This window comes from Girardinichthys multiradiatus, chromosome 13, assembly GCF_021462225.1.
Source record: "Girardinichthys multiradiatus isolate DD_20200921_A chromosome 13, DD_fGirMul_XY1, whole genome shotgun sequence".
Lineage (NCBI taxonomy): Eukaryota > Metazoa > Chordata > Actinopteri > Cyprinodontiformes > Goodeidae > Girardinichthys > Girardinichthys multiradiatus.
Genome location: NC_061806.1, coordinates 22,454,084 through 22,476,167, shown reverse-complemented (window position 1 = coordinate 22,476,167; position 22,084 = coordinate 22,454,084). Strand labels below are relative to the sequence as shown.

The window sequence follows — 22,084 nt, the reverse complement described above, 5'->3', positions numbered from 1 at the left end:
CCTGTGATTGAGTGGAGGTCCAGAAGTTCCTAGACAGGGGAAGTAGAATTATACAAAGTGCTTTTTGCAGTCTTAATACCGCCTGGGTTTTTGAAACTGATGCATGGTTTTGAAGATTTTCTACAACAAAAAATCTGAAAAGTGTGGTGTGCCCTTAGAATGCTTTGTAGAAATCCTTTATGCTTTATCTGAAGCTGTACATCTTTTGGGATATGTCCACCAGTTTTGCAAATCTTCAAACTGATATTTTATTGCATTCTTGTTTGCAAAATAGCCCATACTCAGTATGATTAGCTGGTGAGGATCCGTTAACATAAATTTTCAAGATTAGCTACAGATTCTCAATTGATTTTATAATTGGACTTTGACTAGACCATTCTAACAAGTATCTACTTCAATCTAAACAATTCCATTGTAGCTTTGGCTGTATTTTTAGGGTCATTGTCCTGGAAAGTAGCGAAGCCAAATCATTTAATTGGGAACATCACAATGTAAACTCTGTCACACCCTACACTAAATATATTAGTGCAAAATATTTAAATAGACAAGACCATAAAATAAGTACAATCTAAATTAATAAATCAGCTGGGAAATTAGAAAAATTACCTACTGAATATACTTTACTTTTTTCCAATTTCCAATTTTTATTGCAATTACTTAATTATTTTATAACTCTCATTGTCCTCTTTTTAAAATTTTTGATTTATCAAAATCAGCAAATATTTTTTCAATTACATAAAATACCCATATATTATATTATATTATATTATATTATATTATATTATATTAACATTCCTTGCGTGTGTTTAAACAGGCGTTAGTAAAACATTACTGAGTCTGCGCAGTGCCACTCTGCTACACCGTTGTTTATGACGTAATTTACGTTCTCTGTCAGAATCCAGGAAGTGGGTCGGTGGCCGTTGTTTGTGTTCCTTGCTCAAGATTTCTGTGCCCGTTTCTTCTCTTGTTTAAGGCGTTCACGGGCCGAAATGGCATCGTTTATTTCTGTCCCGTTGAAAAAGTCCTCCGAGGTGGACCTGGTGAAGCCGCTGTCGAAGTTCGTTACAGCCTCCTATCCAGAGGGCGAGGAGCAATCAGAGTACCTCCGAGCCGTGGAGGAGTTGAACAAGCTCCGCAAGAGCGCGCTGGGAAGGCCGCTCGACAAACATGAGAGCTCCTTGGAAATCTTACTGAGGTAAAAACTCACCTAAAAGCAGAAAAACGAACAACAATAAAAGTAAAAACTAATAGAAACACCGTTACTGTTGGCTTTTTGAGTTTGCTTAGTTGCCGCACCCACAGGTTAGCTTCTAGATGCTAACATGGGAGCTAAAAAGCCACATTTGCTGATTTATTGACATGTGTGAAATGTCGCCAAGTGGCTCATAGATATATATATATATATATATGTCAGTTTAAATAAAAAAGTTGGCATTTACGATGTCTAATTACCCATTTCAATCTAGGTCGCCATTGTTTTAGATGCTCTGTTACAAGAACTCATATACAGCTGCTTTCATCTGAACTGTTTCTCTCACATGAAACACAAAACGCATAATACACCGCTTGAAAATAACAACATACATTAAACTAAACACATAGTGAGTATAAACATAACACAAACTCCACCCGTCATCATTTAGCTTAGTCATTTCTGGTCGGTATCACCAGCCAAGCAATCAATGAATTATTAAAGAGAAAAAAGTCAAATCAACCAGTCAATCTTTATTTGTTGAGCACTTTTCATACACAATGAGGGCAGCACAAAGTGCTTTCCATAAGATAAGAACAGAAGACAATTAAACAAATACAAAAAAAAAAAAAAAAAAGCTAGGTGTTGGTAACCATTGGAGGAAAAAACAAATGCATAAAAATGTAAAAATAAAATATGTAGTTAACAGCGAGAATGTCGCTTTGAAGGATTAAGGAAACATGGTTATGTTGAGAAACAAGGTAAAAATAACAAGGATCACTGATTCTTGTATCCTGATAAAAGATCGAAACCAATAAAGGATAAAGAGAAGGTCTAAAGAAAGAAAACTAAAAGCTACATTTAATTCTAACAACTGGTAAAAGTTGATTAATCCCAATAAATCAGTACAATGATTTACAAAGTAAATGATGTTAAACTGAAAGTGCAAGAAAACTACTAATATTAAGTCTCTCAAATTAAATTAGAAATGATAATAAAATACTGGGTTACTAAAAGTCAGCTGAAAACCGAACTATACAAATTGTATGACTATATATTGGGAGCACCAAATAAAAAGTCCCTTCACTGTTCATATCGGCCATTATAATAAAATGTCACTGCACCTGGCACTTTGCATAAAGGAACTGAACAGTACACATAATTCACCTAGACTTGAACAAAGTTTCTCAGTGTCCTCTCCATTTCGACTATTATTAACTGGCCAATGTGCCACAATCTTACCACCAACATCCTAGAGTGTTATTTATAGCGGACATCAGGAGAGCTCAAATACTGAAGCAGTGCAGAATAATTACTCAATTTTGGTCATGTGACTTCTGTCACAATAGCTGTGACAACTTGATTTTTCGCTTCTGGGCAAAACTTTAGATTTGTTTCAGTCAGTTTACATTAAAAATGTACTTTTATATTTAATATCTTGGCTCTGAAAACTATTACCAGGCCTTCCTGGTAAGCAATAACTCAACTCAGCTGATGTTTTTTCCATGAACTGGATTAAGAGTGAGAATTAGAGATCTACATGTGGGACTTTTCCTAGCCAATACCAGTTTGATGTTTATATTCTGAAAGATTTTTATTGTTTTTTTTATTTTTATCTTTAAAAAAATATAACATATTAGATAAAAAACTGTGCCTCAGTCACTTAAATCCCTATGAAAACAAAGGAATTACAGGAGTATCCGCATTTATGCACAATGGCGCATCTTTCACATTCATCTGATTTTTATTAAACTAAAGTGTCAAATTACATGCTTTGGTAGATGTGCTTATTGACAGAAAATGGTGGGGTTTGTAATTTTGATGCTTTTCATAAATGGAGAGAAGAAAATCACCGACCAGAGCCGGTCTGGAGGAAACTGGCCGTTTCCAATCACTAACCGATTGATCGGTGCTTCTCTGATAAGGATGGGCAGACTCAGAAAATGCAGATGGGAGCAAAAATTCACCAAACTACTTCTAAAACAAGATTTTATTAAAGTATTTTGTCATTTAAGTGCTACTTTTGTATTGATTACATTTTGGTTTTTGTAAATATGTGCTGAGCGATATCACTAGCTCCCTTTAGGCTGTCCTGTCTGCGGTAGGCCGGCTGATTGTTGCTGCTCCTTGGGCCTCAGCGTTGGTTCTGTATGCCAGGTAGTCAAAGCGACGGCTCTTTTCGCAGGCAGGCTGTCTCACAGCTTAGTGTTACCCTGGTGACCGTTGTTTGCATGGGACATTTTCTTTCTCTCTCTCCCTTTAGTTCAGGCATGAGACATGCCTCATCTCAGCTTTCCTGTATGAACACACAACTGAGTCCTTGTGTATTTGTGTTGGAAACAATCTGAATGTGGGTTCTACTTAGAAAGTCAGGTTTATTTCTATTATGTGTCTATTCTTTTAAAGAAAAGAACAGTTGATGACCTAGTGGAAGGGGATTCCCTGACTGTTTTTATCTAAAAGTTAAAAATAGATGGTGATATCATGTCACAAGTATAGTGAGTTCAAAAGCTGCTGAGTGTATGTGTGCTTCCCTCCCCTGGTATTTTTTCCTGAGTCATTGTCAGATCCATTGATAAGTGCAGCAGTTCAAACCACACATCTGCAGTTACATCACATCTATCACTGTCGCTAAACCCGATGCTGAAAGATTAGCCAGTAACTGTTTCCTTATCCTTTCATTTAATCTATTACATTTTTTTGCTTATTTTAAGCGATACAGACAAAACTGAGCACTGTTTTGATTCTGCTTTTTCTTTTGTCCCAAGATACTACGATCAGCTGTGCTCTATTGAGCCCAAGTTTCCCTTCTCTGAAAACCAGGTAACTGATTGAGCTGCACATATGACTCTGGATTAAACGGTCATTTAAATAGAGAGTAGCTTGAACACAAAGCATGCTTCTGTTTCCACAGCTCTGCCTAACCTTCACATGGAAGGATGCCTTCGATAAAGGATCCCTGTTCGGTGGCTCTGTCAAGCTCTGTGAGTAATGCTTTAATGAAGATAATTATATGAGAAAATAACAGCAAATTGTTAACAATCAGCTTCAGCCCTTTAGACACATTTTGTCTTGTTTTCTGTATTTATTTACCGTTTACTGTCTCTTTCACGCTGGCATAAAAACTCACCCAATGATAAACACAGCTTTCCAACACTGATTTTGCCTCGTTTTAGTGTATCCAAAAACAGACTTGACAGGATGACATAGTTTACCTAATAACAGGCAAAGAAGTTTCATACTTTATAAAATGAAGTCTGTGTTCCTAAGGTAGCTGCAAGGAACGTGTTGAATCTTTTGTATTAAACGTGGTTCCTCACTGACGACCCAACATCGTCGTCCTGATTCGAACCTTCTGTTCTTGCTGGTGAATTATTAAAGACTAGTTCATGACCTCATCATGAGTCATTTCAATGAACTTCGATCTACAAGGTCAAATTAAGCAGAAATGTTCGTTGTAGTAAATGTCAATCCCACATAAATCTGTGGGATTGACAAATGAGGAAGTCATTGATTTCTGACTATAAATATGAGGCTAGTATTAGTTTAAAATTGGGAAACAAATGTATCTCATTCATAGTAAATTAAGGTGATATGATTTTGCTTTGAGAGTGAAAAAGCACTTTGTTGTTTATGTTGCAGCTTTGGCCAGTTTGGGCTACGAGAAGACCTGTGTGTTGTTCAACTGTGCAGCTCTGGCCAGTCAGATCGCCACGGAGCAGAACATTGATAACGACGAGTGTCTCAAAGCTGCTGCTAAATACTATCAGGTGAGTGTAGATTTGTGTAGCCGGTATTTTTTTGTACCTTTTTGTTTTTTGGGATGCTTCTACTTAAACATTAGACTAAAAGAAAGGAATATTGTAGGACCCATTTCAGTACTGGTAATGCCATGCATCCTGGCTGATCAGGATGGTAGTATAAAAGACTAACTACCATTCAGAACTGGTATTGAACCCGTCCGGAGTGATTGTATCACATTACCTCCTGTACATGCAAATAAACACATGGTCATGCCACTGAGTGGTTCATCAGCTGTGCAATTAACGGGTCGCATGTTTCTGTTACATCACTAGAACTAGGTTAATATTCAGCAACCTGTGTGAGGTTCATCCTAGTCACAGTTTAGTATCGTTTTTTTTTTTTTCACGCATCAAACTCACCTGCAAAACTACAGTCTTGATGTGTATTCCCTACAGCAGCAGTGTCAAACTCCAGTCCTCTGGGCCAATATTCTACAACTAGATCTGTCCCAGGTCCAGCACACCTGACTCAAAAGGCTGTATTACCCTTTCAGTATTCGGTCAAGTGCTACAGAACCCTGCTAGTGTACCTTATTCAGGGGTGCCCAAATTAAATCTTCGAGAGCTACAGTTCTGCAACTTTTAGATGGATCCCCTCCCCAATAGTCCTGAATCAAATAAATGGCTAATTAATAGGCCTCTGCAGAGTTGAAGGACCACCGATGAGGGAATTCAGCCATTTGATTCAGGTTATCTACTAAAATCTATCTTGCATTCTCACAGACATTTTTCACCATGTTGCAAAAAACACCTAATTTTGAGTCTTCTTCCCTGTGTGAAAGCATTCAAACTGACCAGTGTAGCTGACAACACCACCTAGTGGTGCTTATGCATGGTGCATTCACCAATGGGGGAAATGGATCTGATTTTGGGGTTTTCAACCAGCTTTGTCATCGGGTGGGTCAGATCAAGCTGAAAACTGACTGATTGTAGTTGGCAGCTGAATTTTAGTTATTAGATGTCACTCTTCTGAGCTTTGCTAACCTTTTCTGAGGGTACTCAGACCAATTCAATAGATGTTTGAGCTACAAATAGTTGTTGTAATTCTAAATCTGAATCTGATCTCTGTCTCCTTCCAGTTGGCCAGTGGAGCATTTAGTCACATCAAGGACACAGTGCTCTCTGCATTGAACAGAGAGCCTACCATGGACATCTGTCCTGAGACTGTAGGAACTCTGAGTACCATCATGCTGGCCCAAGCCCAGGAGGTCTTCTTCCTCAAAGCCACCTCAGGTACTGAAGGCCAGACTGACCCTGCAACGGTTCTTCCTCCTGCTGCTGTTGAATCTTTGCTTCATATTTTTTAGATGCCCCATAAATGGAACGGCAGCACATTTTACCTACTATTACAGTTTTAGATGTGCATCACAAAATAACTACACTTAGTTCTTTACTAAATACAGCAAACTTTGCTGGTCTCTAATTACACAGCGATGCATGTTTTTATTGTCTTGATTAATTTGTAAGGATGACGGGTGCTGTTTTGATCCAGGCTGCACACAGCTTCTGCCCCGATTCTGTCTGTAAAGTTGCTCCTTAGATATTTATACAAAACAGTTTTGTACATTACACCTTGAAGTAAGCCCTCTTTTTAAAAATAGAGATGTAGTCTGCTGAGATAACACTTTACTTTTGCTCTGTGATGGGGCAACCTATGTATCAGTTTAAAAAGCAGAAAATGGCCAGTCTTAGTGATTGTACATTATGGTTGGTCAAATGCCTCTATATTTGTATTTTTTTAAATGCAGCTTCTCTGCAGTGTCTGTTTTTATTCCTCTTTGACTGCAAGAAGCATTTCATTTACCCAACAGACAGGATGAAAGATGCTGTGATTGCAAAGCTGGCCAATCAGGCTGCAGATTACTACGGCGAAGCCTTCAAGCAGTGCCAGTACAAAGACAACCTTCCGAAGGTAAGTAACCAAAACAACCACGAAGTAACACGGGGTTACCATGACACAGCCGGAGGTGCATTCCCAGTAAGCCGTGTGTTCGGTGTGACAAAGACATACAGACGGTGGACTCTGTATGATGTGGTTTTGTGTGTCAGGTTTTTCTTGAATATGTGAGACAGGTCGTGGGACTGTTCTGGCTTCTCTGTTCTCATTGGTCCTTTTTCATCCTATTTTCACTGTTGGTTGGTTGGGTTTAAATAAAGCACAGCTGAGTTGTTTTCTTTCTGATTTCTCGCCATCAAATCATGAGCTGCTAAGAAGAAAAACTTTCTGTCTGACTCTTTAAAACGTGCAAAGCTTCATGCTGCAAACTTTTATTTTGAAGGTCAAGTAAGTTCAAATCAAAAAACTTTACTATTTTAACGTTAGTCAGCGACACCGTGAATGATCATTTTAAATACATTTTTAGTTATAATTTTATATTTTTAATGGGGTATTTTCTGTCATAAGGTTTGTCTGCTTGAAGTTTGCAAAACTGAAGCTAAAAACAATATATTAGCGAGTTCCGGTTATTGTGTCTTCAACATTTGTCCTTGTGTGGCACCTGATTTAGCCACTACTGGAAGATACAAAGAGAATCCTGATTTTTAAGATGTATAGTTTATTTTAATTTGGACTAGACATGTGTCTTCATGAAATTCTTACAGGATGATAGCCTTGACAAACAATAACATGGTTTCACAGGGTTAACTCGAAAAAATAAAGTAACATACTGGTTATTGTAGCTGTAAATATCTAATTTATATGATTTATTTATTGCTATATTGATCTTGAGTAGGTATGTAGTGCTTATCCCTCAGATCATTATACCTTTTTGTTGTTCTAACCTTTATAGACTACAGCAACCCAAACAACCTGATATAAGCTGGTTATTTAGTCAGGCCGTTTGGGCAGAGCCTCGTGTAATATTAAAACACCAGTGATGAGTGATGCTCCTTTAGTTTCCAGACCTGATTGTCTTTTTCACAACTGGAAATATGTCTAAACAGTGGAATTTGTCTTTCTTGTTAATGAGGTAAAAGTGTAGTGGCCATCCTTTAGGAAGCTGACCGAAAGCGTGTAGCAACATGTCGGGGAGGGGTATTTGGTACTGTTTAATCGAATAACCCGGTCATTAAACTGTAGGCTGCTGCGCTTTGCTTTCTTCACTCCTTGCCGCTGTCAAAACACGAGGGAGGGGAACAAAGCAACAAAGCTCGCAGATCATTATATGCTGCATTCACTTGCACTGGGACATCTGATATTTACTCATTGAAACTCTGTGATGGCATATGTGTTTAAATTCCATTGTTATTTTTTTCTGTAATCAATTAATGCATTAAGGTCCCAGCCCTAAGTTTTACATATGGTTAACAAACTGTGATAATCTCATACCAGACCCTGACTAATGCTGATCATTTTAGCCAACTGCTGATAATTGTTTGGTTAATTAGTTGAAAATAGATCGTCATTTATAATGACCTTCAAGCAATTATAAACAAAACAAAAACTAACTTAGATAAACACATTTTCTGCTAAATGTAATATTTACTTCGATGCATAAAATAAAGATGGTTGTGTTTTTCTTTGTGATTCAATCAGTCAACCCTGGATTGTATTACTAGAAAACAGTTGCTTTAAGGTATACCTTGAAAGCAGTGTTTGTTTTGACTGAAAGTCTCTTATAACACACACACACAGAGCTTGAGTTTTCCTATCCTTACAGGGACTTTGCATTGACTTCCATTCATTTTTCATTCATTTATATGACCTAAACCTAACCTAAACTATATTCACACCTAAGTTGTAAAACTCACCCCTAACCCAAGAACAGCATTTTCCCCACAAGGAGCAGTACGTCCTCACAACGTAGTGTATTTTCAGAAAATGAGCCTCACCATGTAACGCATACAAAGGTGTTTCTTTGAGGTGTAGCTGCTTTTGCTGAAAGGTTAAACACTCATGGCCTCTTCTTGTTTTCTCTCCTGTTGTCTTTTTTTCTTCCTGCATCCCTCGTGTTGGTGGCGGCTCTCCTCTGTATGTGTGTGTGTTTATGTTGTGCTGTGCCATGTTTGAACACCCCTCACTGCTCGTGCCTACTTTTGATTTGGCTTTCATGATGCCATTTGTGATTTGACATTCCTGGTGCGCTTTTCCCTCTTTTTGGTCTGCTGTCATGCACGTGTGTGTATGCATATTCATGTTTGTGTGCCTGCGTGTTGCTCTGTGGTTGCCTCTCCCTGGTCAGTATTTTTATTTTCAGGAAGTGCTGCCGGTGCTGGCGGCCAAGCACTCCGTCTTGCAGGCCAATGCCGAGCTGCATCAGAGTATCCTTGCCAAGCAGAAGAAGCGTTTTGGGGAGGAGATTGCTCGTCTGCAGGTGAACTAGTTTCACAAACCTTGCATTTGTCTTCATGATGTAATGCCAACAACAGTGAAGAAAATATGAGCACCGACATTGAAATTATATTTATGAAGCAAGTTGTCTAACTTCAGCATGCAGCAGAGCTGGTGAAGACTGTTGCATCTCGCTACGATGAGTACGTGAGCGTAAAGGACCTGACTGACAAGATCAACCGAGCCCTCACTGCAGCCAAAAAGGATAATGACTTCATCTACCACGACCGTGTGCCTGAAGTCAAAGACCTGGAGCATATCGGCAAGGCAGCGCTCGTCAAAGCTACTGCTATCGCACCTCCACTCAGCCAGAAATACACAGGTACGATTATATATTCATAGGAATGGGAGGTTGAAACCAAACCACCGCTGTCACACCTCTTAGACTCCAGAGTCTTTTTGAGATCAGAGTTCTGCAATAAACGCTCAACTAGGAACTCTCCTTTACGGATCACTTCCTTCTTTCACATAATACAAGTCAATCCACTGCGATCACAAGCTGTGTCGTACAGAGCTGGGATTGCAGAACCAAAAGGGGTGCGGCTTACAACTGGCAGCATTTGACTAAACAACATGAATAAGATATGTGTTTGAGATTTTCCGTCAGTCTGGCTGAGCTGTGTGTTGCTGTCCTCATACAGGCTATCCAAATCCATTCACAGCTTTAAATATAAGCAAAGCTGTGCATCATCGTCCGCATATTACATGCATCTTTACAGTCGCTGAACTTTCTTGGAAATCGGCCTAATATTTTTATGCTGTATACAAGTAACATTAAACTTGAGCATGCCTCACTTTAAACTTAGAAGTTAAAATGACATATGTTTACATTTTGTCAGTTTTGTAACCAAATCAAATGTGTCCTTGTACTTAATCTTTTTTCTTCTTCTGTAGAAGTGTTGTTAAAGATTAACAAAAAAAGATATGCACGCTAAAAGCACAGATATCTGCGTAACATTGCTGGTTTTCTTTGTTTTTCCAGTCAGTAAGATATAGAATACCTATAAAATCTGTCAGTGGACCCTTTTCTGCCATTTTTAAATCTGAGTGACGAAAATAAGTGATCAAGATAATTATCATTGACTGAAAATGATTACCTTCAGTCATGGTGCAAACTTTATTTGTAGAGCACTTTTCATACAAATGATTGCAACAAAGTGCTTTGCACTGTTTAAAAACAGGCCGAAACATTAAAAAAAAAACACACTAGAAATTGTCAAATTAACAAAATATATCAAATTCAAACTATTACAGCTGACAGGAAACTTAGGAAATACTTAAATGTTCTGAAGAAACACAGGAAATAAATGTAAAATTTTAAAATGTTAAAAAATTCTAAAAAGCTTTGAAATGTAAACGTATAAATAAAAATAAATGGTCACGATTAAAATATTTGTTTGATTTAAAAATAAAAGCTAAAATATGGCTAGTATAGTACAATGGAGCAAGAATATAAAACTTCTAAACTAAAACTGAAGGACATAGAAATTAATGATGACTTGTAAATAAATCGTAAGGTTCAACTAAAGGATAAGGTAAAAGTTTTTAAAGTCATTAACATTGTAATCCTTTCAGAGAAATACATGGAGTTATTCAAATCCTAATTAATGCATATAAAGAAACCAAAGTCAGAATCATATCCAGCTTATATAAAAAGTTGTTATTGAAGAGATCCTCAACCAAATACATAAAAGAAAAATGGGAAGCTGATTTGAACATAAAAATTGCAGATGCAGACTGGTTAAATATGTGGGGAATGAACTTCCACATCCACTAACTCAAGAATATGGAGGGAATTCACCTGGAAGAATTAAATACAGTTTTTTAATATTCCCAAAGATCAAGAGTAAACCTCCCTGTTGGGGAGGCTGTGGAGCGTTTGAGGTGGATCATGCACATGTTTTTTGGAAATGTAATAAAATAACACCATTCTGGATTATGTTAACTGATTCATTACAGAAAATACTTGGCTGTAAGATTCCTATGACGTACAATGCTATACCTGTGTAATTTGTATGAAGAATGTATACAAAAAAAGGACGTATACTTGGATAAAATAAGAAGGCTCTTACACGGAAATGAGGGAAAGAAGAGCCCCCTGCCCTGGATGAATGGATACAGATAGTAGCAGGAATCCAAATTATGGAAAAGATGATGCTACAGGAAGTGCAACATAATGAAAACATCAACCATTCTTTTTTTTTTTTACTTGGAATGTGACTCCCAACTATCAATGTGCATATGTTTGTTCCGACTGATTGTTAAAGAAAATACCAATATAAAAATAAAGTAGAAAAAAAAAATTATTAGCATTGTCCTCAGGTCTATAGGAGGCCATTCTACAGGTGAGCGCCATAATCAGGAAATTACAGCTTTTAGTTCTCAATTTGGCTACAAGCAGATGACCCTTTCTAGTAGAGGCGAGGGGCCTGAAGGATGTAAGAAAAGCAAATCAGAAATATCATTTGAATAAGACCATTAATAGGTTATAAAAAACCAGTACACATGGGTTAAAATGACCTTTTGTGTGTGTGGTTGCATCTTTCACAAAGTGGGTTTTGATTCTGTTACCTTTCTGCAATATCAAACCATTTCCCCCTAACATCTGGAATAAAAGGTGTGTGTGAGCTGAAAAACCTACCAAAAATGTTTCATCTGCTACTTTTGTACAATATGTTTAATTATGTATTTTACTCTTTACTCTTCAGATCTGTTTGAGAAGATGGTTCCCATGGCCGTACAGCAGTCCATGGGCATTTACGGTCAGAGGAAGGCCGAGACTGTGAACAAACTGGTGGGAATGATGAGGGAGGCCACCAATCTCTGCAACGGGTATGATGAAGGTCGTCTGCATGAGACGTTCCGCATTCACTTGTGCAGAGCATCATGCACCATTGATGTTTGTAGGGATATTAAAAATGTATGCCATCATGGGGCAGCAGGTATCATTCATGATGAAAGCTTTGTTGTTTCAGTTTTTACCCAACAGAAAAATTTGTCTTATTCTTCTGCTAATTAATAAAAAACCTATAACAAGTGATCATTTTTAACTTTGTTAGAGTGCTGGCCTCTCTGAACCTGCCTGCTGCCCTGGAAGATCTGTCTGGAGACTCTATCCCACAATCCATTGCTGAGAAGTCTAGAATGATCGTGGAGCAGGGAGGGCTGCAGAACATCGACAAGCTCATCAAAGATCTGCCTGAGCTGTTAACTCGTAACAGAGAGATCCTGGATGAGGTCAGTGGAAACGGCACAGCCAGTCTCTAACCTTTCACACTTCATCGTAGTCCCAAATCTCTTTCTGAAAGTTAAGAGACTTTCAGAACTACAGGCTTCAGACAGCATGTTTGCCATATGGCGGTGCTTTCTTGACAAAGCAGCATGTGAACATAATTCTCTTTAAAAGCTGGCTTGGACTGCACGAATGTTGGCGGTTTCTGCCAAGGCTACCAGAAAAGCAAATTAATACCAAAAAACTCAGAATCATTACGAATGGCGGGAATCCCAGATCAGAATCATCACAGAATTTAATCCACTGATCTTTGGGCCAAGGACTATCCTGCTTGCTTCTCATCTCCAGCCGGCGTGTTTTTAACATCTTGCTGTCAAACAATTAAACAGATGGGAGGAAAACATAAGAACACATTCTGCTTCCAGGTTTGTAGTCCAAGTTGAAAAGTCCAAACCAAAACAAAATCTCTGAAAAGGCTTTAAAGTAGTCAAGACTATTATTTATTATTTTTATCTTTATTTTAAGATATAAACTATATGTGAATTGGCCAAAGACTGGAAGTATGGCCGTAAAGTCAAGGTGTTATAATACGTTTCAAAGTAAAAAAAAAATGGATGTGAAAAAACTTGCCTGGATTTGTGTTGAGTTCACCTAAATAAAATCTAGTGCATTGCCTTCAGAAGAACCTAACTGGTGAATAAAGTCCAGCTGTGTGAAATGCAATCTCAGTGTAAACGCAGCTGTTCTGTGAGGGCAGCAGAGGTTTGCTGGAGAACATCGGTGAACATCAGCTTCACGAAGATCGAGGAACACAGCAGACGGGTCAGGGATAAGGTTGTGGAGATGTTTAAAGCAGAGTTGGGTTATAAAACAAAATCCCAAACTGCGAACATCTCACAGAGCTCTGTCCAATCACTAGAAAATTAAGAGTACTACACAACTGCATACTAACTGACCCGCTGGGCAAGGAGAGCATAGTCAGCAACCAAGAGGACTGTGGTAACTCTGGAGGACCTGCAGCTCAGGTGGAAGATTGTGGTAACAGTTAAATACTTGTCATACACTTTATTAATCTGGTCTACTTAGATTAGTAAGAAAAAAGTAATTTTTAAAGAAAGGCATAAGAAGGCCTGACACATGAACATCACCCTGAACGCACCATCCTCACACTGAAACATGGTGGCGGCAGTATCATGTTGATGAAAAGAGCTAAATACAAGACAGTGTGGGAAGAAAACCTTATAGATGCAACAATAGGTTTGAGACTGGGATGGATGCTCACCTTCCAGCTGGACAAAGTCTTCAACATACATCCAGTGACCAAACAGTGTCACCAAGAACGAAGATTAAATAAATATTCCCATTATACTTCTCTTTTATAATTAGGCTCAACGTTGTTGTCCTTCATATCAAAGCTCAATAAATGCACTAGAATTCATGTTTGTAACATAGCACGATGTCAGGCATTAATAGTGTCCATGGAGGTCTGTACACAGTAAATATTACATTTATGTTTAATATTTTTATGATGGTAATATTTGTTTTTAATGTTTATTTTTGTCTGTTAGTCTCTGAAAATGCTGGATGATGAAGAGACAACAGACAATGAGCTGAGAACCAAGTTCAACCAGCGCTGGAGCAGAACCCCCTCAGGAGATCTATACAAACCCCTTCGTGCAGGTACACCTCCATCACTTTTACTCAGTTTGCCAAGCTTGTCTTCCTTCTATTTGTGACCACTTATTCACTCAGGCATCTTATTTTTCCATTTTTTCCCTTCCTCAAAGAGGGTAACGGCTTCCGCAACATCCTGGACAAGGCAGTGCATGCTGACCAGGTGGTAAAGGACCGCTACAATGCCCAGTGCAACATGATCGCCCTGCTGTGTAAACCAGAGAACGAGCTCAACGCTGCCATCCCCTCAGCCAACCCGACCAAGACACTGCAAGGCAGCGAGGTCCGTCTGTCATCTTTACTCCAGATGATGCTAAACTTCCGTTTTTCCTGTTCTGGCTAGTTTTTGAGGACTGTCAGGGACTTTCTGTAGGTACCCAGAGGACATTGTGTGCTTTATGGCCCTTTCCGACCCATTTTTCATATTGCTTGCTGACTTAGCATTGTGTCACTGGGGAGCTTAAACAACTTAGCAAGCAGAACTGGGAAAGAGCAAGAGAAAGAAGTGCGTGTCTCTCCAGCTAAAATGTTGCCCTGCTTAAGGGAGAAAAGAAAAGCTGTTGAGATGTGCTGTGGTCTGCAGGCATCCTGACACAGGTGGGTGGACGGAGATTGATAAACATGTCCTCCTACCCGTCTTCCTCGGCAGGTAGTGAATGTGCTGCGCTCCCTGTTGGCCCAGCTGGACGAGGTGAAGAAAGAGAGGGAGACCCTGGAGGGGGAAATCAAGTCTGTGACGTTCGATATGTCGACCACCTTCCTGAAGGCGCTCGCCCAGGACGGAGCCATAAACGAAGAGCAGCTGTCCCTTTCCCAGCTCAACCAGTCGTACGGGAGCTACAACCAGAAGGTGTCGGCCAACCTCTCCAAACAGGAAGAGCTGCTGGGACAAGTTCAGGTACACTGAGAAGACATGGTTGATGTTGGTTTTGTTTTATGTCTGCATTGTTCTCTGCAGCTAACATAAACAGCTCATCTTTCAGCTGGAATCCGTAAAACAAAAAAAGTACAGCTGCAGATAATAAACTTTAAAATTGTTAGCGCAGCAAACTCTGTGAGGATACATCTTTGTGGTTGTTAGATCTGATCGTCTCTGTTCTGATCCCTAAATGCTTTCCCAGACGGCCCACCAGGAGTTCAGCACCCTGAAGCAGTCCAACAACGAGGCCAACCAGAGGGAGGAGGTCCTAAAGAAACTGGCTTCTGCTCACGACAGCTACGTCGAGATCTGCAACAACCTGCGTGAAGGCACCAAGGTTCTCACTCTGCAACATCTGCAAATGCCTTCTGTAGTAATGCCCTTCTTGTCAGAAACCTTCATTTATTTTTGTCCCTTTTGTTTAATCTCCTCAGTTCTACAACGACTTGACAGAACACCTGGTGAAGTTTCAGACCAAATGCAGCGACATCGTTTTCGCTCGCAAGACAGAGCGTGATGAGCTGCTCAAGTACGTATTAACTGGAGTATTACATGACTGAACTGAGAGCGTGAACAGAAACGGCCTTCATGTATACTTTTTAAGCTTAAAGCAAACCGCACCTTAAGTGACAACATGAGAGACGTTGAGTCTTCTTAAAATTGCAATAAATGACTAAACCCAAAGTTGATAAAAACTCCAGGAAAACATGGAATTACATTGAGGTTTTTTCCAGGTCTGGATAAGTGTGGGAAACCAAAATTGAGAATTGGGAAAAGGTTTATATTTAAACTTTTAGTCCTTATTGTCTAAAAGTCCATCCATCTTTTCATTCATTCATCCGTTCCTTGAACATATGCTTTCATCCATCCATCCATCCAATCCAGTCTTTGGTTTTAACAGTTAAAATCTGATGTAGAAAGATCTCCAACATGAAACTTTTTGTATTTATACTTGGCTAAATATGACTTAGAACGTTTTGGAAAATGGATTCTGGAGAATTTACGAATTATTTACATGATGATGTTTAGGAACCGTGTTTATGACATCTCAACTCATTAAAAGCCTGTGACCATAAAGGAGGTGTTGCAGTAGAAGGCCTGATGTAGTGCTTTGCTTGTTGTTTCAGGGACTTACAGCAGAGCATCGCCCGAGAGCCCAGCGCTCCAGCCTTCAATGTCCCTGCCTACCAGACCACCCCCGCAGCTCCTGCCCCGGGTCCAACCCCTGCTCCCAGAACAGTCTATGTAAGCTCTCACAGGCCAAAAATGAAATGCATCTCAGATTTATCATCAGTATCACCCTTATGTTGTAATTCCTCTGCTTGGTTTTTTATTTTTTTTATTTTTAGTCCCAACAACCTCAACAGGTCCAACAGCAGCCCCAGCAAAAACCTCAGCCTCCTTCCAGACCACCACCTCCCAGCTTCACCCCTCAGGCAGCCGCTGCCAACCCCACCAACCCAGCACCCACTGGCCCTCCTACCAATAACCCTCCACCTATGGCACCGCCCTCACAGGCACAGGGACCACCTTATCCCACCTACCAAGGCTACCAAGGGTGAGTTATTTTACTCAACATTCAAAATTAGTCTTAATTTCCCCTAATTTGTTAACTTGTGATTAAAAAGGAGCAAAACACAGATTTCAGACATGGTTAAAGACACGTTTTGATAGTTTGCTCTTTTAATTTCTGGCCGAGAACCTATATATAAATGCATAATAAGTAAAATATGTTTCCCCATCTAGACTTTAAAACAGGGATTTAAAATGAACACTCTAAGGTGGTTCACATGCAGAATCTGATTTGAGAAGTTCAAATTTGGAAGTGGAACCAATCTGAGTTAGTTCAGATGTCAAAGAAGGGGTGAAACAGCCCTTTACCACATTGTTTAATCAGAAGCCAATTTCAGTGTTGCTGTGTCATGATTTTAAGTACATGAAAACAATAAAGCCTGACTGCTGCACAAGCATTATCAATGCAAATGTTTTGTACTCAAATGTACAGACAGTTATGGAAACTGACAGAAAAAAAGGCAAAACATAAAGCAAAATGCCGTGGCTTACACCCCTTCAAGTCTTCCACATTTTGTGAAAAACCACAAACTACTGTGTGTTTTATTAGCCTTTTATGTGACAGACCAACACTAAGTAGTACATACTTAAAAGGATGGAGAGTTTTAAAACTTTTTGTAAATAAAAAGCTGTGGAATGAATTAGTATTCCTTCATAAAATCCAGTGGAACCAAGTTCCTTCAGAAGTCACCTAATTCGTAAACGATAGTCTAACCATGTTGGGGGAACTGCAAACATGGAAGATGATGCTCTGGCCAGATCAGACCAACATTAACTTCTTGGCCTACATGTAGAAGCTAATACTCCACATCACCCTGAGCAACACGGTGGTGGATACATCATGCTTGGGGGGATGCTTCTCTTCAACATGGACCATGGAGATGGTTAGTGTTGATGGTAAGATGGATGGGCTTGAGGTACTTTGCTAAGAAGAATGAACATAAAATTCAGTTTCTAGATGTCCAGAGTTGGTAGATGACATAAACTTCCAATAAAAACCTTGAAGATTAAGGTTGTAATGTGACATTTGGAAAGGTCTGAGGGGTATGAATACTGTAGCAAGGCACTGTAAAAGAATGTTAACCTCAAACCTAAATCATCTTTTGAATGCTGGATGTAAAACAGATTTTGGTTGTGAATTACTGCAGTATGTTGACATTTTCCCAAACACCTCTCATCTTGTTTTGTCTTTTGTCCCTGTAGATTCTACCAGATGCCTATGGGCTACAACCCTTACGCTTATGGCCAGTACAACATGCCCTACATGCCCTACCAGGCAACCCCGGGGCAGGGAGGATACCCAGGAGCCCCGCCAGCAGGACAGCCCTACCCTGGCTACCCACAACAGCCCCCCCAGCAGCAGCCCTACTACCCCCAACAATAACTTTGCTCTTCATCCCCTCATCACTCCTCTCACATGTTAACACCAAATAAAGAATATCCTCAGCAATAACACTTCATTTCAATCATCCCCTCTTCATCTTTAAGTTTTTCCTCACCAACAGCAGCTGCAGGACCTAGAGCTGCTTTGCACTTTTTTCTAAAAATCCTCAGCTTTACTTTTTCCCCCCATCGTTATTTTAGAAAAACCCCTTTGTGTTTCAGTTTGCCATTCTTTTTCAGTTTTTGAACCACACTTTTCCTAAACTAGTTCATCTTTCTCCAGTCTACTAATCCCTGCCACTTTCCTCCTGAGGTTATTGGTTGATCGTTTAATTTAAACTCTAACCTGCTCTCTCTGAAACCTGCCTCCTTGAATGAGCTGGACTGCTGTAAAAACACTCATGAACGAATCTCTGATAGGCTCTTCCATTTCCTGGTTTGGAGGGTTGTCTTGGTTTTCTGGGTGAGTGGTCATTTCTAGCCCCTCCCTCGCCCAGTTAATCAAACTTCACTGCTTTTCTGTCAACTATAATCCTATTTTTATAACAAATACTGATGCGCCTGCCTTGTATAAAAACAGATGGCCCTGTAGGTTTTTTCTATTGTAGGTGATGACGGATGACGTTTTCTGTTTTCTTGCTTTTGTTCAGGAAATGTGGGTTTAATTGTGTTACAATCAGAGGCTCTACAAGTGGGAGAAATTATTATATAAATATATGTATAAATAAGACTGTATGTGGTTAACCAAAATATCTGTGTGCTGCCCTCATTCTCTGTTTTTATTTTTATTCCTCAGCTCTAATGTGATTTAAAAAAAAGAGAGAGAAAACAACCAGCTGTAGGTTTGTGTGTATCTTTACGCCATCAGTTTGGGTTTTGACTGTTTCCGGTGAAAGTATCAAGAAGATCCTGCAACCTGACCAATAGTTGGAATTATCAGTTTAATTTGTCGTCCCAAAGCTACGCTTGTGCAGATATGCTCAAATATGTACATGCAACCCCACTAATATTTAGGGAAATGTCATTTTGCAAGTTGCATCTCAACAATGTGGTTTTTGTAGCATCAACAAGGTTCTGGCATAACTGGGTCGTTAAATGACTCGTTTCGGAAGAATCGGTGGAGCTCGTTTAAACCAGTAAGTCAGACTGTTATCCATAAGTCTGTTTGTTTTTAATTGGGTTGAGATCGATTCTGTCCCAGGTTATATGTTCAGCTGCTTCCCATCTTGGCGTGCTGCCATTTTTAAAGACCTGTTTGGGTCTAAACGTGGGTTGATGAATGCAGTTCGGGAACATAATGTCCTGTCATTTCTTTCAAGTGTGTTGCTTTAGATGCGATCCAGTTGTGAAAAGGTCGTTTTTACCGCAGATCTCATTTTAATTTGTTCAACTGACTGATTATGAAACCTGGTCATTGCGAGTTTATTTGGTGATCTAAAGTATTAAATGTGTAGGAAGGCATTGTGGGATCTCTAAGTGAGTTTAATAACACAAACTGAAAGGGTAGCAACAAGGAAAACGAGCACATGCCCCAAAATTAGAACCTTTAAGCTCGACTGTGATTTACAACTGGCTACACGGACAAGCTAAATACCTTCTGGAGAAGGTCTTTTAGATCAGATTGGACAAAGACTGAGCTACTCTTGAGATCAGAACACTAACAACTGCCAATAATGGTGGTGGCAGCATCATGCTGTGGGACTCTGTTGATCCTAGTGTGCATTACATAAAGTAGATGAAATTATAAGGAAGCACCTTCAAATTTTGCAAGTTCATCTGAAATTGACAAATAGCTGGTTGAACGTTGGACACACTTTGGTGTTTCTGCAGGAAAAAGGCTGCCAAACATACAACATGGTAGCGTCCGTGCCTGGAAATCAACCAATTTAAATGGACTGATAAGAGGAGAGATCAGATATCCCATCAGAATGATTCCAGAAGCTTGTTTTGGCAAAAAAAAAAACATGCAGCTTGTTGAGACATTTATGAAAATATCAGCGAAGATCTATGTATATATTGGGGGTCTATATGCATAATTGTCATGCTGTGTGGATGAGAGACAATAAATTAACCTTTTTAACTCAACTCTTGTTTATGAAAATCACTGAAGATGGATTAGATATGAGTCCACCATTAAAAAATAGGATTCAAATCATTAAAAGTCCAGAAGAACTGCAGATGATGGGAGTTTAACTTCTGACCAACACTGTAGATATAGAGCCACCAGAAGAGGGCAGTCCTGCAGCTCACAGGGGGAAGCAGCACTTCATTTGCAGTTATTGCTTCTCTCAGCCAGAGAGCGAGAAGTGCCGTTCAACTAATCGCGGGCCTTTTGACCCCCTTTCAGCACTTGAGGCCAGATCCCATTTAGATGACATGCAAATTACGTTGCAGTGAGGTCACGATCCAATCCCATCAGATTTTCCCTGCAGCTGATTTCTCTACAGACAGATCTCATCCCAGGATATTTATCCAGTGTCAGGAGACACTAATGATTTCTCATATAACCTCCCTCTATCTGTGTGTGTGTGTGTGTGTGTGTGTGTGTGTGTGTGTGTGTGTGTGTGTGTGTGTGCGCGCGTGCGTGCGTGTGTGTTTCCGTGTGTGTGCTGCGGAGGCAGATGGCAGCGCAGTGTGATGTCTGGAAGGATGCATGGAGATGTTGGCAGTAAGCTGCTGGTCTCCTGCCTGCATCCATCACTCCACCTCTCTGTTTTCCACTCATCCATCTTTTAAATCCCTACCACCAACACTCCCATAGAACACTCCACACCTTCACCTTGTATTCCTCCCATACTTTGTTTCCCTTTCGTTTCATACTGTTCGTCAAGGTTTGTTTTGCTCTTAAAGCTTCTGCACACCACCTGTCTTGGTACATCTTCAGATGCTCTCATGCCTCATCTGTTTCTGCTTACCATTCGTCTGTCCTTGCTTCCCAAGCTGTGAGGTGCTGGCAGCAGCAAGGCGTCCACACTGGTCAGTGCCGCTTCTTGGCTTGCAACCTTCTCATAGCCTTACATCAATCTCCAGTGTGTATTTTCTATGTGAGTGAAACTCTCACGGGTGCACACTTTTAATCAGATCTAACAGCTCCTCCTGGAAGTGACACGGCACACAAATGCTGCCATGTTTTCTTTTCTTCTTGCTCTCTCATCCCTCCACTCCCTCTCCATCTATACAGCGTGCCGTTGCTGCCAAAGCCAATTGTAGCTCTGGATATGTTTATCAAAGGTGTCTGTGCATCTCAGGCGTTTAATTTTAACAAGGCATTCTCCACCGGAGGAGTGTCATATTTTAATTGCTCTGAAAGAGAATAAAGGCAGCAAACGGAGCACTGCAGTGACAGGTATTAATTACCTTCTGCCTAATGGCTCCAAAAACTCAGCACTCAGCCATATTGGTGCTCACACTATTCTTACTCCCCCACTCTTTTGTCTCATCGCTTCTCTCTCCTCCTCACCATGTGTTTGTCTATAGTGGGGGCTGAATCAAGGCTTTTCTTTGGCTATGATGTCGGTAATTAAATAGAGATACTCTATTAGGGATGCTCTGTCAGTTGCAGAGTGCAAGTGTGGAGCGGCTCACTTAATTTGGGAACAAGCTGAAGGTAGTCACGTTTTGAGTCTGAATGGTAGGTGCTTTTGATGAGTAATTACATCAGACAGCTGTGGGGACATCTTATGAAGTGGGACAGAACTAATGAAGAGCAGTTAGATGGGAAGAAATGGCTGAACTGTCACGATAACGTTACTGATAATGGTTTTGCTGGTTGGTTTAACTATTGCATCAAAGATGGTGGTTTTTATAGTTTACTAAAACAAATAATGGGTTAACATCACATGGGTAACAAACTGGAATTAATCTTTAGCTGGTTAAAGTGGTAGTTAAATATGTTTGAGATTGAAACTGAAAAAATTACTGGTTTGGAGGAGATTGGCCTGTGGCTCTGCGGAGGTATTAAGGAAGTCCAGGTTCCTTT

At 39.9% G+C, this 22,084-nt stretch overlaps 1 protein-coding gene across 2 annotated transcripts; it reads left to right on the top strand.

The window, feature by feature from the left end:
- The first annotated feature begins 888 nt into the window (after positions 1-888).
- Positions 889-18,937, top strand: LOC124879403 (programmed cell death 6 interacting protein). 2 transcript variants are annotated; one of them, XM_047383960.1, is made up of 18 exons: positions 889-1,195; positions 3,961-4,015; positions 4,107-4,176; positions 4,835-4,962; positions 6,075-6,228; positions 6,807-6,907; positions 9,192-9,308; positions 9,425-9,647; positions 12,034-12,157; positions 12,385-12,562; positions 14,126-14,237; positions 14,345-14,514; positions 14,881-15,129; positions 15,353-15,487; positions 15,585-15,679; positions 16,278-16,395; positions 16,500-16,708; positions 17,926-18,937. In XM_047383960.1, exons 1-18 carry the CDS (start codon positions 990-992, stop codon positions 18,104-18,106), a joined length of 2,625 nt encoding a protein of 874 aa, XP_047239916.1. In that variant the 5' UTR covers positions 889-989; the 3' UTR covers positions 18,107-18,937. The 2 variants fall into 2 exon arrangements, with proteins under 2 accessions (XP_047239916.1, XP_047239914.1); XM_047383958.1 differs by having other exon boundaries at positions 9,177-9,308.
- Positions 18,938-22,084: the final 3,147 nt, after the last annotated feature.

Coding starts and splice junctions, on each gene's coding strand:
- LOC124879403 (XM_047383958.1), top strand. CDS start 990: ATGGCATCGTTTATTTCTGTCCCGTTGAAAAAGTCCTCCGAGGTGGAC. Junction 15,488..15,584: donor ACCTGCGTGAAGGCACCAAG/GTTCTCACTCTG, acceptor TAATCTCCTCAG/TTCTACAACGACTTGACAGA. Junction 16,709..17,925: donor ACCTACCAAGGCTACCAAGG/GTGAGTTATTTT, acceptor TTGTCCCTGTAG/ATTCTACCAGATGCCTATGG.